General features: G+C 35.5%; 1 protein-coding gene across 1 annotated transcript in view; it reads right to left on the bottom strand.

The window, feature by feature from the left end:
• The window catches only part of LOC136025842 (mitotic spindle assembly checkpoint protein MAD1-like), a 116,080-nt gene extending 102,331 nt beyond the window's left edge, over positions 1 to 13,749 (bottom strand). Inside the window, exons 1-2 of the mRNA XM_065701857.1 lie at positions 13,480 to 13,749; positions 11,410 to 11,579 (exon numbers count right to left, since the gene is read on the bottom strand). Of these exons, the coding sequence (XP_065557929.1) occupies positions 11,410 to 11,579; positions 13,480 to 13,717 (408 nt within the window). The 5' untranslated portion in view covers positions 13,718 to 13,749. The remainder of the gene's footprint in view (positions 1 to 11,409; positions 11,580 to 13,479) is intronic.
• Between the last annotated feature and the right edge of the window lie 3,904 nt (positions 13,750 to 17,653).

Below are 17,653 nucleotides of genomic sequence, written 5' to 3' on the forward strand. Positions count from 1 at the left end.
AACCTTATCCAAAATATAAAGTCGTTGCTTCGATGGTGTTTACTTTCTCTCTCTGTAAAACTGAATTTTAAAAATATAATACATGGTAAAAATTTTTTTTGTCTTGTATCGATTGAATTTCAATTATCAAAGTTTTTTTGCGATTATTTTAACAACGAAATTTATTAAATTGTGTTATTTAAATACTCATGGCAAAAATGATATAATTTTTAGACAATTCTGAAAGTGTTCTGCTAGCTTTACCTCTCACTGCGCTATTTGTCTGGGCTTTACTCTAATTAGCCATGGCTCTCAAGCCTTTCATCACTTCCACCAACTACTACTAGTAACAACTCACCGCTTCACCAAACAACCTGAGGCCAACACAGCTACGCACGCTCCTCTTCCATCCCAATCTGTTCAAAGCCTCCCTTTTTACACCCTCCCAGGAAGTTTCCATTTCCTTTAAATCTTTCTTTAAGACATCCTCCCACCCCAAACGAGGGAGATATACTTTCCGTTTAGCCCTGGACGGTAGGCCAAAATAACAATCTTCGGCAAACTGTCATCCTTAACACGTGCCCTAGCCATCTCAACCTTTCTCTCATTATGGCCCTAGAAAGCGAGATTGAACCACAATTTTCGTACGGCCTACTGTTTGAAATCGGTCAGTCAGCTGATTATACAGAACAATCGTCCTGTGGTGGCGCAGTGGATTTGACCTTAGCTTGGTAATACGGGACCCAGAGATCGAATCACGCTGCAGGAAAGCACTGCAGGGCCGACGCAGGGACCTAAGTAGTCAAGAAGCGTCGTTAATTCTTAAATAATAATAATAATAATACAGAACAATCCGTAGGCTATTTCTCTAGAAAACATCTAGCAAATCTTCATCTGCTTTTCGGAGCGCCAATGCTTGAGAGCCATATTTGATTACTGTCATCACTGTAGCTTCTAATATTATAATCTTGGTTAGTAGATACATCTTCCTGTTCTTCCAAACTTTTTTTTTTACAGTGAAAAAAAAAACATCTTGAGCCTTGTCTATTTTACTTTTGACATCTACAATGCTCCCATTGTCTTTACTAATAATACTACCAAGATAAGCTGTATTTACGTTACCCAACATCTGCTTTTAAACTTCACTTGTTCCCAGCTTTGGGATCAATTCTATACGAAAATCGAAGAATGACGTCATAATCGGAAGTTGTATCCGGGTCGGAGTGGTAGCTAGCAACCTAGTAAGTCACGATCACGTCCCGTACTAAGAAATATAATTGCCCGTAACTCACCCCCAATACTAAGAAATGTGATAGCCCATAACTCTAAAACCAGAGTCAGAACAAAAAAGAAGTACATTATTAGAACCGAATTGTCCATTACCCCTATATAGAAAACTTGCTATCCCTTGGCTTGAATAGCGAGGAAAAGTTATTGGCTTGAAAAAACAAGAGGTGTGGCTCCAAGCACGATATTCTGCATCCACGACATCTTTTTTTTGGTTTTTTCGTTGCAGCTAGCGGGACATTGGAAAATCATAGAGAGCTGTTTAATGGCTCATTTGAAAGGAAATTACCACATTTAGTGCCTTTTGTAACTAAAAAAAAAACAATTTTCAAAATAAAAAGAAAAATTTACTGATAGGATTGACCTAGTTTATTCTAATTAGACAGCCGAAACTCATAAACGAACAAACCATGGCATATAGCAACTAAAAATCAATATAATACAAGCATCTTTTGAAAGTTGTTTTTCTTGAGTATTTGTATAAATAATTATATGCACGAGGATACGACATACGTTTATTTTTCGACAAAATAATTAGACGAAAGTATGTTTTGATCATTCATTTCCCTGGTTAGTCGTTTGAGCATTATCACGGTTGCAGCTACAGCTGGAATCATTTTAATTATAAATAATTAATTTAATTTAATCAAATTAATAATTTTAGTTTAATTAACATCAGAATCGTCGGTGTGATTAATTATAAATAAGATTTATATAGGCTTCATCAGTATCGTGGCTGCAAAAATGCTGGAACCTAGTATAGAATAGACCTTGGCACTCATTGAACTTAAATTTGCTGCCTGATTCTGTAAGGTTTGTCTCTTACTATCACAAATAAGAGATAGTCATAGGTTTTTTACCTGTTTGTAATATAGTTATAGTATTAAATGAACCCTAATCCGGGATCCAGTGGTAGTAAGGAACCTTGTAAGAGACGATCACTTCCAATACTAAGAAATATAATAACCCACAACTCTTAAAAATAGAGTCAAATCAAAGCAAGAAGTAAACTACTAGAACCTCCTTAACCGATACTCCAGTATAGTAAGCTTACCGTCCCTTGGTTTAAACAACAAGGGAAACATATTGGCTTGAAAATCAAGAAAAGTGGCTGAAACCACGATTTTCTGCATATGCATTTTCTTTGTTGTTTTCGCAAGTAACATATTCAGACTTTTATCTGAATATATTATTAGCATATTTGCTTCGTAATATGAACCAAAGGAAACAGGCGGTTGCTCTGTTTCAGTTCTGTTGGAAACAGACGGTGTCAGTACTGCTTGTTGCTCTAAAAGAGCCAGATATGGCTCTAGACATGATTAATAAAAAGAGAACGTTTTCAAAGAAAAGTAAACAGCTATATTAAAACCTAAGAAAAGTAGAGTTAAAACTCAAAGAGCCCTAATCCCCTTAAGTAAAAAAGAGCTAAGAGCTCATATGGCACTTGTGACGAGGCAAGAAGAGCTAAGAGCTCATATGGTATGAGCTCTAACAAAATTCTAAGAATCAATTGATTGATTTAAAAGGAAAATCAGAGGATTAATGCCGGTCAGGATTTAAAATAAGAGCTCTGAGTCACGATGTCCTTCTAAATATCAAAATTCATTAAGATCCGATCACCCACTCGTAAGTTATAAATACCTAATTTTTTTCTAATTTATCCTCTCCCTTTAGCCCCCCAGATGGGCGAATCAGGGAAAACGAGTTTATCAAGTCAATTTGTGCAGCTCCCTGACACGCCTACCAATTTTCATCACCCTAGCACGTCCAGAAGCACCAAACTCGCCAAATCACTGAACCCCTCCCCCCAACTCCCCCAAAGAGAGCAAATCCGGTACGGATTTGAAGCACAAGATCCTTCTAAATATCAAATTTCATTAAGATCTAGTCACCCTTTTGTAAGTTACAAATACCTCAATTTTCAAAATTATCCCCCCCCCCAACTCCACCGAAGAGAGCAGGTCCGGTCCGGTTACGTCAGCAAGTATCTTAGACAGGTTTTTATTCTTCCCATCCAGTTTCATCCTAATCTCTCCGCTTTAAGTATTTTCTAAGATTTCTGGTCCCCCCCAACTGCCCCCCAAATGACGCTGGATCCGGTTGAGATTTAAAATAAGAGATCTGAGTAGCGAGGTCCTTCTAAATATGAAGTTTCATGAAGATTCGACCACTCCTTTGTAAGTTAAAAATACGTCATTTTTCTAATTTTTCAGAATTAACCCCCTCTCCCCCCCCAATAGAGCGGATCCGTTCCAATGATGCAAATCACGTATCTACAAACATGACGTCAGACGACAAACAACTTCATGACGACATACAGCTCAATCCTTATAATGACGTCAGTCGACAAACATGACGTCAGTCGACAGACAGACAAACAACTTATTTTTATATATATCTATCTGTATAAAAATAAGTTGTTTGTCTGTCTGTCGACTGACGTTATGTTTGTGTGTCGACTGACGTCATGTTTGTCGACTGACGTCATTATAAGGATTGAGCTGTATGTCGTCATGAAGTTGTTTGTCGTCTGACGTCATGTTTGTCGACTAACGAAACTACAGACCGGGACACCGGGACACAAATGACGTATTATGTCTGTTATAACGTAATAGAGGCAACAATCTTGACAGGGCCTTTTGAGGGTGAGGCTTTTTTTATTCCATGCATTCTCATGATTCCAATGGATCTGCCTTTTCAACCTAAAAGATTGCAATTCCCAATTTGATTAGCATATTTAGTTTTCAGTCCAGAACCACTAAAGCTATTATGTAAATATCAAAAATATTTATATATAAAAATAAGTTGAAATGTAAAAACTGGGAATTGCATAAATATTTCGAAATGTTTTCACAATAGATTAAAGTATTAAAACAGATACTTAAAATTTTGAGGTTTATTATAAATTGTTGAGCTTTATCAAGCTTGGCACGTGAAGAGGAATTTTTAGAATAGATCTTAAAATGACAGAAGAAATAGCCGAGGAAGCTGCTCAAATAGTTAATTCAAAGAGAAATTTTAGTATAAATCCTACAATGGCAGAAGAAACAGCCGAGGAATCTGCTCAAAGGGTTAATGCCAAAAGGCTTGCGGCTAAAGAACGCGAAACCGCGCAGTTAGATGAAAATCCACCTGGACAGCAAGAGTCAAAACGTATCAAAACTGAAAATGATAGCGATGATGATTGGGTTTGGGATTTTGACTTGGATAAGGTCATCAATGCCTACCAGATTTTAGTTAAAAAACAAAGGTTCGGCGATATGTATTTCATAGTGACGCTGAAAAATAAAGAAGAAAAAGAAAACAGAAAAAAGAAAAATGGTAAAAAAACTAAAAAATAAAAAGAAAAAACTAAAAAAGAAACTAAAAATAAAAAAAAATAAAAAAAGAAAAAACCTAACAAGAAAAAACGTAAAAAAATATAAAAAAATAAAAAAGGTAAAAAACTAAAAAGACAAAAAAATTAAAAAAACTAAAAAACTAAAAAAAAGAAAAAACTAAAAAAACTGGGAATTGCACAAATATTTCAATATATTTTGACAATAGATTAAAGTAATTCGAAAACCTTAAAACAGATACCTAAACTTTGAGGTTTATTATAAATTGTTGGAGCTTTAGCATGCTTGGCACGTAAAGATTTTTCCAAGTGTCGATGTTACAATGAACATTGACAAATTGAAGAAAACAAATCAATAAAAAGAAGAAACTAAAAAAAAGAAAAACTAAAAAAGAAAAAAACTAAGAAAAGAAAAAACTAAAAAAGAAACTGTATCTATATATATAAAAATAAGTTGTATATATACATGTTTGTTTGTTTGTGGGTTTGCATTTGACGTCATTATGAGTATATAAGGCTTTGTATATGACGTCATTATAAGATGACACTACAGAGCGGGACACCGGGACACAAATGACGACCGGGACACAGGGAATATAAATGACGACCGGGACACTCAAAGAAAAATTACAGACCGGGACAGCGGAACACGTCGAAACATCTAGAGCTTTTGTATATATGTATTTCACTGTTTAATAAAAGGACCCGTCCCAATCTCTTATTTGTTTTGATTTGACCCTCGCAGATCCCAGAAACAACCCTGCTGTAGGACAGTGAATTGATGCTCTTCTTGGCAACACAGGGTCCATGGATCGACCCCATCCGCTGTCCTATGCGCCAGAAATAGCTCTGAACGGTATTTCCCATTTGTCAGAAGCGAGCATCATAAACTATTCACGAATTCCATGATGATGGAATGGCAAGCATTGTTCACACAAATGGATGGACAACAAAAGAAAAACTGCAGTATACCTTTCCCACTCTCAAACGCAGAATCAATATAATGTTTCCTTGGAAAGCAATATCCTTCGGTATCACTAACTATTGACTAGTTGAGTCATTTGAATGGTTGACACCAGTAATATAAGTAACACTGACTGCACCAATTACATTCTCACTCAGGCTTTTTACAGGACATAGTTAGACTATTCTTTCTTAGACTACTGCTGGGAGAGAAGCAAAATAACTTCACTCCACTAAGACTGTACTTGCTAGAAAAAGCTGAAACAGATAAAGCCTTCACAGTGATGTAGAAGAAGATTGTAGAGAAATTACAAATTAATACTCAGTGCCACCTTTCTTATATATCTATCTATATATATAAAAATAAGTTGTCTGTCTGTCTGTCTGTGGATCAGGTGACGTCATGTTTCTGTGTTGACTGACGTCATGAAATAAGTAAGAAAAGAAAGCGTCCCGAGGAATCACAAGAACAGCAAGAAAACAGGCTTGCGGCTAAAGAACGCAAAACCGCGCAGTTAGATGAAAATCCACCTGGACAGCGAGAGTCAAAACATATCAAAACTGAAAATGATAGCGATGATGATTGGGTTTGGGATTTTGACTTGGATAAGGTCATCAATGCCTACCATATTTAAGTTAAAAAAACAAAGGTTCGTCGATATGTACTTCATAGTGACGCTGAAAAATAAAGAAGAAAAAGAAAACTGAAAAAAGAAAAAAGGTAAAAAACTAAAAAAAAACTAAAAAGAAAAAACACTCAAAGAGAAATTACAGACCGGGACACAAATGACGACCGAGACAGAGGGAATATAAGTGACGACCGGGAACCTCAAAGAGAAATTACAGACTGGGACACCCGGACACAAATCACGACCGGGACACAGGGAATATAAATGACGACCGGGACACAGGGACACAACTACAACGGGGACGCCGGGGGCACAGGCGGGATATATAAATGACGACCGGGACACAGGGATTGTTCGAATAGAAATTACAGACCGGGACACCGGGACACAGGGAATATAAATGACGACCGGGACACTCAAAGAGAAATTACAAACTGGGACACCGGGACACAAATGACGACCGGGACACAGGGACACATCATCAGAATAATGAGGTATAGATCTGAATACGGATTGTTTTTCCCATGGACATTTATATGTTGCATGTTCAAGAGTCAGTAAACCTGACAATCTATTTATATGCACAGACAATGGGACAGCGAAGAATGTTGTATATTCGCATGTTTTACGTAGTTAAAAACATATATTTATATCTATCTCTATTCACAGGTGGGACACAGGGACACAACTACAATGGCGCGTAACTAATATGGCGCGTAACGACTTACGCGCGCGGGGGGGCTTGGGGTGGCGCGAAGCGCCACCCCAACAGCTAGTAATTATATATAATATATCTTATATATAATATAATATAAAATATAATAAATAATTAAAATATAATATATAAATATATAAATATAATATAATATGATATATAATATAGTATAATATATAATATAATATATCTTATATGTAATATCTATACATATAAAAATAAGTTGTCTGTCCGTTACGCCAGATTATATCTTCTATATACATATAAACGAAAACAAACTAAAATGTAAAAACTGGGAATTGCATAAATATTTCGAAATATTTTAACAATAGATTAAAGTAATTCGGAAACCTTAAAACAGATACTTAAAATTTGAGGTTTATTATAAATTGTTGAGCTTTAGCAAGCTTGGCATAAGAGGAATTTTTAGTATAGATCTTAAAATGACAGAAGAAACAGCCGAGGAAGCTGCTCAAATAGTTAATTCAAAGAGAAATTTTAGTATAAATCCTACAATGGCAGAAGAAACAGCCAAGGAATCTGCTCAAAGGGTTTATGCCAAAAGGCTTGCGGCTAAAGAACGCAAAACCGCGCAGTTAGATGAAAATCCACCTGGACAGCGAGAGTCAAAACGTATCAAAACTGAAAATGATAGCGATGATGATTGGGTTTGGGATTTTGACTTGGATAAGGTCATCAATGCCTACCAGATTTTAGTAAAAAAACAAAGATTCGGCGATATGTATTTACGTCTCAAAAATAAAGAATAAAAAGAAAACTGAAAAAAGAACGCAAAACCGCGCAGTTAGATGAAAATCCACCTGGACAGCGAGAGTCAAAACGTATCAAAACTGAAAATGATAGCGATGATGATTGGGTTTGGGATTTTGACTTGGATAAGGTCATCAATGCCTACCAGATTTTAGTAAAAAAACAAAGGTTCGGCGATATGTATTTACGTCTGAAAAATAAAGAATAAAAAGAAAACTGAAAAAAGAAAAATGGTAAAAAACTAAAAAAAAAACTAAAAAGAAAAAACCAAAAAAAAACAACTTAAAAATAAAAAAAAACAACTAAAAAAGAAAAAAAGAAAAAAAAGAAAAAAAGAAAAAACCTAAAAAGAAAAACGTAAAAAAACAAAAAATAAAAAAGGTAAAAAACTAAAAAGAAAATAAAACTAAAAAAAGCTAAAAAAACTAAAAAGAAAAAACTAAAAAAGCTAAAAAACTAAAAAAAAGAAAAAACTAAAAAAAAATTGGGAATTGCACAAATATTTCAATATATTTTGACAATAGATTAAAGTAATTCGAAAACCTTAAAACAGATACCCAAAATATTGAGGTTTATTATAAATTGTTGGAGCTTTAGCATGCTTGGCACGTAAAGATTTTTCCGAGTGTCAATGTTAGAACCGGGACACTGGGACACAAATGACGACCGGGACACAGGGAATATAAATGACGACCGGGACACTCAAAGAGAAATTACAGACCGGGACACCGGGACACAAATGACGACTGGGACACAAATGACGACCGGGACACCGGGACAGAGGGAATATAAATGACGACCGGGCAACTCAAAGAGAGATTACGACTGGGATACCGGGACACAAATGACGACCAGGACACAGGGACACAACTACAACGGGGACGCCGGGGGCACAGGGGGATATATAAATGACGACAGGGACACAGGGAATGTTCGATTAGCAATCACCATCAACAAAGCTCAAGGGCAATCGTTAGAAACATGCGGTATAGATCTGAATACGGATTGTTTTCCCATGGACAATTATTATGTTGCATGTTCAAGAGTTTGTCTGTGGGTCTGTGTGTCGAGTGACGTCATGTTTGTGTGTCGACTGACGTTATGTTTGTCGACTGACGAAATTACAGACCGGGACATCGGGACACAAATGACGACCGGGACACCGGGACATAGGGAATATAAATGACGACCGGGACACAAGGAATGTTCGATTAGCAATCACCATCAACAAAGCACCGGGACACAAACGACGACCGGGACACAGGGAATATAAATGACGACCAGGACACTCAAAGAGAAATTACAGACCGAGACATCGGAACACAAATGACGACAGGGACAAAAATGACGACTGGGACACCGGGACACAGGGAATAAAAATGACGACCGCGACGCTCAAAAATAAATTACAGACTGGGACACCGGGACACAAATGACGACCGGGACACAGGGAAACAACTACAACAGGGACGCCGGGGGGCACAGGGGGATAAATGACGGTGGGGACACAGGGAATGCTCGATTAGCAATCACCATCAACAAAGCTCAAGGGCAATCATTAGAATAATGAGGTATAGATCTGAATACAGATTGTTTTTCCCATGGACAATTATATGTTGCATGTTCAAGAGTCGGTAAACCTGACAATCTATTTATATGCAAAGACAATGGAACATCCAAGAATGCTGTATATTCGCATGTTTTACATAGTTAAAAATATACATATATCTATATATATTCACAGGTGGGACACAGGGACACAACTACAATGGCGAATAACTAATATGGCGCGTAACGACTTACGCGCGCGGGGGGGCTTGGGGCGCCACCCCAACAGCTAGTATAATTATATATATTATATATAACTTATATATAATATGTATATTATTTCTTATATATAAAGGTACTGATCTGTCGATATTATGCATGCAGACGGCATTTTAAATATTAGTAGGACTACCAGTGGGCTAGAAAAATGTTTTGTGGAGATGTCTAAAAAATGCTGGAAAATGTGATGTTTTGATTTTTAATGAATTAGATGCAACTAGATCAGATGATATATCTATAGATCTGAATGGTACAGAAGTAAAGCCTTGTGTTAAGTTGAAATATCTTGGCCTTCCTATTGGAAAAAATTTGAAAAAAACTAGGCTATTGATGCAAGAAAGTATGGAAACTAAAATCCGTCGTGCATATGGTACAATTGTTAGTTCTCAGTTTCATTTGAACAGAACCCATCTTGCAAGGATTTACAATAGTGTCGTCCTGTCACATATTCTGTATTTGGTACCGTTTTACCCTATATTTAGTGAATCTGACCATCTTAGGATGAAACGCGTTTTCTTCAAATTTGCAAAGTTTCTGTTGCGAGTTCCTCCATGCACCCGCAACTCCTATTTGATGAAAAAATATAGCTTGTCGGATGCGTGTGCTAAGTTAGCTGAGCTGAATGTACACATGCAATAAACAAACCGGCCATGAATTGCAAGATGTTATTTTTGACGTGGATTTATTTTTGTTTGTATTTTAGAATGTAATTACGATTTGTTGTTTCTTTCTTTTTTTCAATGTTCGCATTACCACCTTAAAAGAAAGGGGGAATTTGCCTGCTTTTCGCTAAATCAGTCATTTCCAATCCCCGTACTGACTGATTTTCACAATCCCATTAGACTCTGACTCCCCCGGTCAGCCTCCTTAGCAATCCCAACTTACTCTCCAATCCATGCTGTTACAGAGAGGTTTCGTAAAAGTTTTATACCCTTTATTCTGGAACACCCTAATAATAATTCGTGATTATGTACTTGCCAAATTTCCCTTTTCCTATATTACCGTTTTTATTTTTTGATTTACTGCAATGTTTTTGTAATTTAATTGTTAAGTTTACTGATTTGCCCTTTATCTTTGATGATTTTGCTTTTTTAATTTCTTTTTAATTTTAAGTGTTTGACTTAATGTACTGTTTTGATTTTTTTTTTTTTTTTTCTTAGCTTTTACTGACATATAACGCGAATTCGGCTCAATAGAGCTTGTGATAGTCTTTTGAAAATAAATATTATCTTGTCTTCTTATCTACCCCATCACTTGATTATTTTGTATGATGGGTTATTATATACATATGTATACGTATGCATACATTATTTTGTATACATACATACATGCAATAACTTAAGAATTAATATAAAAGAGCAGATCTTTTCTTTTTCACTCACTTTTTTATTTTAACTTCTCAGTTTTGAAAGAAGAACATTTGTTAATTAGTAATTAGTTGGTAATTGGTAATTACCTAATTGGTAATTACTAATTGGTAATTAGTTTGAAAATATGAAAATACCAAGCACAACAGTGACAATATTAGCGACTTCAGTGGTAGACAGGCCATTGCAGGCTATGAAGAATGTTACAAACAAGATATATTGCTGGTCTTGGTCATATTTTACCCCAAACCTTTTCAGTAGTGAAAAAATTAAGAATCTTTTGAATTTACTTATCTGTTTAATCACAGGGTGGGGGGGCAATAATCTAGGGTGTTGGGCAAATGTATCTATGGTGGGGGTAAAGAATAAAAATGAAAGAACCTACCTTTTCTTTGTCAATTAAATACTTTTTTGATTTGACCTCTCAGCCTCTTTCCATATTTCAGAGCCAATTTTGTGCTTGATTTCTAACTGTGAACATTTGTTTTCTAATTTTGACAAATTAATAAGTCAAAGAAATATGAAAGTGCCTACCTTTTCTTTTTCAAATTGAATTACTTTTTGATTTGACCTCTCAGCCTCTTTCCATACTTCCAAGTCAATTTTGTACTTGCTTTCTAGCTGTGCATATTTATTTTCCAGTCTCTTCAGATTGGCTTTAAGGTCAGCAAGCTCGATTTTTCTTTCTAGCTCAGCTCTGACAGCTAAATCAGAAAACATCTTATAGATTTTAAAGTTGTCAGGGTACATATGAAAAAACAAGCACAATTTATGGAGGTGATTTAACTTACATTAGTGCTGTTAATAAGAAAAAGAGCACCACATGGAACTTCTAACACTGCCAAATTATCAAATAATTGCTCCTTTGGGTTGATTTTCAGTGCTTTCCTAGCAATTATGATAGACTGTTTTTAGAGATTGCTCTTCCCCAAACTTTAAAAAGAAAATTCTACTCTGTTTAATTGAAAAAACAAAATTCACAATTTTTAATGATCTAAATTTCATTTAACTGTGAATATCTCTATCTCTGGCACAAAACAGGAGAAGTTAAATAGTTTTTCTAAGAAGCAGGCATCTTTAATTTAATTAATTTAATTAATAATTTAATTAATTTAATTAAAATTAATTTAGGCATTTTAATTTAATTAAGAATACCTGGGAAAACAGGCATCTTTCAATTTTCTGTTGCAAATTCGGATCTTTAATCCATGCTCTGCAAATTAGGGCAAGATTGACCAATATTTTTAAATAGTTTGACAACACAAACTAGAAAAGTTTATAACTGGCAAAACAGGGTGATCCTTTAAGATATCAAATTCTCCCAAGAGTTGGAATTTCCCTATAATGTCATGTTTTACTAAAGTGTACAAGTTGGTTAATTATAACAAGTAGCACTTGCCATCATTTTGTTGCTGATTTTAGAATTTAAACAATGAACAATCCTATTTTTATCTCAAAGGTTTGACCTTCAATTCTTTGTCAAGTCTCTCTTTGGAAAGTTCAGCTGATGCTTAGGATACCATCTTGTCACATAAATTGTTCGAATCATTGACAATACTTTGGCCAAAAAAAAAAAAAAAAAAAAAAAAAAAAAAAAAGTTTCTTTCAATTGCCCTGTGTTGATATACAAAAAGAAAAGAAATAAGAAGAAAAATTCAAAAGGAAAAGAAAGAAGAAGAGTAAAAAAAGGAAGAAGAAAGAAAAAAGACAAAACAAGAAGAAGAAGAAGAAAAAGAAAAATATCCTTGTGGTATATCCTTATTCTTAAGTTACATTACCATTAAGATTTCAACACAAAATAATAATACATGACAGACTCTGTCTTTGAGTTTTTGCCTCTTCTGCATTATGCCTATCAATGCTGCTTCTCCTCTATTTTTCAAAGATTGTAGTCAGTCAATGTTATTTAGTGTAATTCCAACAATCAGCCACTGTATCTTATCCAAGATTAGGAACCTACTATATATATTTATAGAAGATCCATCTTAATCAAAGTAGCCTATGGTAAACTAATATTTTTTCGTATTATGGGAAGAAAGCAACTGGTAACTGAAAATTAAGGTAAAATGTTGTTTTGTCAAAATTTCAATAGGTATAGCACCTGTTATATAGGCAAATTTCAGGGCCCTCTAGAGGGAGAAGGAGTGGAGGTGAGTACTTTAAAATACCTTCCCGGGACTTACTTTAGCCTGTAGACGCATCCCTGAAAGTTTCATTTTCCTAACCTAAACCCTTTCTGAGATAGCAAGAAGTCAATTAACTAGAATTTTACCTTTTTTTTCTAGCATGTATCCTTCTGAGGAGCTACTATTCTTAACCTTTACACTGAACTCCTTCTGCAGATGGGTAGTCATAGGCTATATTAGGTATAAAATTTAGGTTAGCTAAAGCAAAAACAAATCTTGCCTTAATATTGGCTACTGGCTACATCTATTTCTTACAGTTTTTTTTTAAAGGGGCTCAATATCCTTAGAAGTTAATGAAACCCAAAAACTATAATTTTGTCATTTTGACCTTTTATTTTTAAAATGCTACAAGAGCAACCTATACTGAGTAATAATGTAAACCTAAATAATAACACGAAGATAAAATATATGAACTTACATGTCTTCTTGGGACTCTCTGGATGGGTCAAGAAATTCAACCTTTTTGTAGCAGTTCTGGATAAGCTTTGTTGGTGGCAAAGCACTGAGGATTGGGACCCAGTGTTGGAGAGCTGGGATGCAGAACCAGAAGGATTCCTTAAATGAAGGCTGTATCTAGGAGTTTCTGATGGTAGACTGCCATAGTCTCTCTTGATAGTATTTACAAAAGTATTTTCATACTCTTTTTCTTCTTCCATATTCACGTGTTAATATTTTAAAATTTTACTCATGTATTTGTAAATCGTGTTCGAAATTTCACAGTTAGGCGAATTCGATATTTAGAAAAAAATCTAAAAAAAAAGTTTGAAAAAGCCGTTAAATGTCAAATGTGCATTAAAAACCTCAAAACGGAAATTTCCAAGTATTGTTATATGCTAATTTTCTGTTGCTTTGAAAATTAAAACAAAGCTAAGAATTTTACATTTTCAAGCGGTCTGTTGTACCAATGTCTAAAACAAAACGTAAGTAATAAGTGACTTTTGCCAAAACACTATAAAATGAATTTCAATAAGAATTTATCAAACAATTTGAGATGACAACTATTTTAACCAGAATGACTATCTTAAATTTTGATTGGATGTGTTTAGGGTAATGTTGGGTATGGGAAGGGCTTATTTTCCTCCAATCCCTTTCAGCTATTAAAAAAGCCAGTATCTCTTTTAATTTCCAATCAAGTGAGCCCTTTTCAAAGTTTCTACGACAACTCCTTTGGTACAGAGTACCCAGGTCTAAACAAAAAACAAATAATTAATAAATAATGTATTTTTCCTACATCGCTCTTTACTTAGGCAGCACTATTTTGCCTATTTTTACCTTGTATGCCCTCAGGACATAACTTAACTTACCCTGAGGGCTATGGGAGAGGGTTATCCTCAAAGACATAATTTCTGGTACTTTCAATTACTTTGAACAAAATGACTATCTAACAATTTGATTTGAATTGTTTGGGGAAATGATGGGTCAGGGAGGGGGCTAGTTGCCCTCCGATCAATTTCAACTACTAAAAAGGACACTGTTTCCTTCCATTTTCGATCGAGTGAACTGTTTTTTGAAGTTTCTACGACTCCAAATAGCCATCTAAAAATTTCTATAAGATGCATTTTGGGAAAATACGAGGTGTTTGGGGTATCCACCCTCCGATCACTCTGAATCTTAAAATTGGGTATTATAACTTCTGATTAACAATCTAATGAGTCTCCTCCGAAGTTTCTGTGATCACCCTTTATATATATATATATATATATGTATATACCTTATATGCCGCCAGAGCATAGCTTACAAACCTTGCCCTGAAAGCTCTGGGGTGGTTGTCATCCTAAAAGGTATTATTTCTGTGCCTGTCAATTACGTTGAACGAAATGGCTGTCTAAAAATTGGGATTAGACGGGTTTGGGGAAATCATGGCGTGGTATTGGGTTAGTTGCTCTCCGATCACTTTCGACTATTAAATGGGGTGCTAGCCCTTTCAATTTCCAATCGAATTAGCTATTTTCGAAGTTTCTTCAACAGCAAAAGGTCATTTCAAAATTTCTGTCAGATACATTTCGGGAAAAAATGATGTTTGGGGGTGAGGGTTTCCATCATCTGATCACTTTGAACCTTAAAAGGGGCACTAGAACTTAGGATTACCGATCCAACCAGCCTCCTACGAAGTGTATATGATCACCCTTTTTATATGTACAATATATGCCACCAGGGCATAACTTACCTTGCCCCGAGGGTTGTGCGGGGGGGGGGGGTGTATTATGTCCAAAGACATAATTTTCGGTACTTTCAACTTCATTGGAAGTGTTTGATGGGCGTGGGAGGTGGTTAGTTATCATAAAATCACTTTTGACTATTATAAAGGGCACTAGCCATTTCAATTTCCAATCGAATGAGACTTTTTCGAAGTTTCTACAACAACAAGTGTCCATATCAAAATTTCTATCAGATGCATCATGGGAACATACAATATCTGTGTGGGGAGGATGGATCCACCCTCTAATTACTCTGAATCTCAAAAAGGGCACTTAAGCTTCTGCTCAGCAATTCAGTGAGCCCCCTCCGAAGTTTATACGATCACCCTTTCTAGATAAACCTTAAATACTTTCAAGTCATGTTTTAACTTACTCTGAGAGCTTTAGAGGGGTGGTCATCCTCAAATACATAATTTAGGGACCTCTAAACGTTGTTGAGTAAAGTGGCTATATTAAAATTTTGATTCAATGAGCTTAAGAAAATGGTGGGCGTGGAAGGGGGTCCAGTTGCATTCCAATTAATTATGACTATTGAAAAGGGCATTAACCATTTCAAGTTCAAATCGAATGAGCCTTTTTCAAAGTTTCTACGACAAGTCCTTCGAAATGAAGCCTCCTGGCCTAAGACCAAAAAAAAAATTATACATTGTGCCCACATCGCTCTTTGCTTAGGCAGCACTATTGCGCTGCCTATGGAAAAATTTTGAAGACAACTACCCATCTCTTTCAACGCCCCATTTCCCAAAAACATTCAATCTTAAGATAGCCATTTCGTTCCGCATAGTTCAATGGTCCAATAGCTATGCCTCTTGGGATGGCATAGCCACAGCCCTTGGGGAAAAAGTTGTAAGTTATGTGTTTTAACCCTTTTTTACGCATATTATTTGTTGTTAGGAAATCAGGGGAAATTTTTAGAAGGGACTTTCTGTGGGGGGAAGGAATCCCACGGGGAGAGTTTTTTTCATTGAAAAAATTTTGGGGGGAAATTTTGAAGAGAAACTTTCCAGAAAGGGAATCCTCCTGAGTTCATATATGGAATTCTTTTTTTTTTGTCTTACTTCCTCTTTTGGTGTTTAATTTGCTGTTTAAACGATCCGGAGAGTTGTCCCGGGAAAATATTCAGCGTGGAGAAAATTTTCCCCTGGAAATTTTTTCGGGTGGGAGGAATTTTCCTTGGGGGAGTTTTCCTCAAGATGAATTCTTCATGGCGGGGGAATATTTCTGTGGGAAATCATCCACTGAGACGAAAAGGAGATTTCTCGGCTTGTTTTGAAAAACAATAAGAAATAAAAAAAAAGGTTTTCTCCATTGAAAGTAAGGAGCAACATTAAAAACTAAAAAAGAACAAAAGTAGTTCCATATATGAGAACGGCCCTAAGAATTATACATCAAATTCTACCTCTACCCTCCCATCGCCTCTTTCTGGGGTAATGCAATATGATTGTCCTTGACTTAAATAGGAGAGTAGAAATTTCTATTTCCCTTCTAATGAAATCTGGAATTATCCAGGACGAAAATAGGGAGAAATTTTTCGGGGGGATGTTCCGGGTCTTTTTCAGGGGAGGGAGGGAAATGCCGGCTCCCAGGGAAAAGACAGGATGAATACAAGATTTTTCTTAGATGTAAAATTTAAAATAAAAATGAATATATTGATTCCACTTTAGCCCTCCACATTGTCAAAAATCCAGACCATGTAGTTCTTTTTGATAATGCAACTTTAATGTTTAATGCAAATAGCTTCCCACATTTTTCTGGGAAGGCAATTGAAATTAACGAAATCCATAAATAGGGACCTTGCTTTAAATAGAGAGATATTCCTATAAACTCAATTTGCAATAGCTTAAAATCAAAGGATACAAATAACGTTTTTCTGCAGTTTAAATTAAGATCTTCTGACCACACTTTTAATGAAAATTAGGTCAGTTGACAAGCAAAGTCAATCATTATGCAAAGATTTCTTGTCCAGTCTAAATGGTGAATAGTCTTTCATTTATTCTGACATTTTTTTATTTTTTTTGGTTTGTTTGATTCAGTCTTTCTTCTGTGTAGTTTGACCTAAATCACAAGTTTAGTTTTCTTTCTTTTTTTAGCATGGAAGACGGCTGGGTGGAAGTCTGTGACGAAATATCTGCCTCTATCATTTTCACTTCTTTTTTGTCCGCAGGCTAACTCCACCCTCATTTTCCTTGGCTGTTCAATTTTATTATTTTTTTTCTAGTTTGTCATATGTCAATCCTGCTTCTTGCCCTTTCTGTTTTTTGCCCTTTCTGTGTTCACAGAAATAGTGTAGTTTTATTCCAGTTAATATTTCACCATTTTAAAATTATGATTACCCGTACTAAAATACATTCTGATAACAAGAGACCTATATCAGACAGACGGCCTTTTAAACCA

Source organism: Artemia franciscana, chromosome 4 (genome assembly GCF_032884065.1).
Source record: "Artemia franciscana chromosome 4, ASM3288406v1, whole genome shotgun sequence".
Classification (NCBI taxonomy): Eukaryota; Metazoa; Arthropoda; class Branchiopoda; order Anostraca; family Artemiidae; genus Artemia; species Artemia franciscana.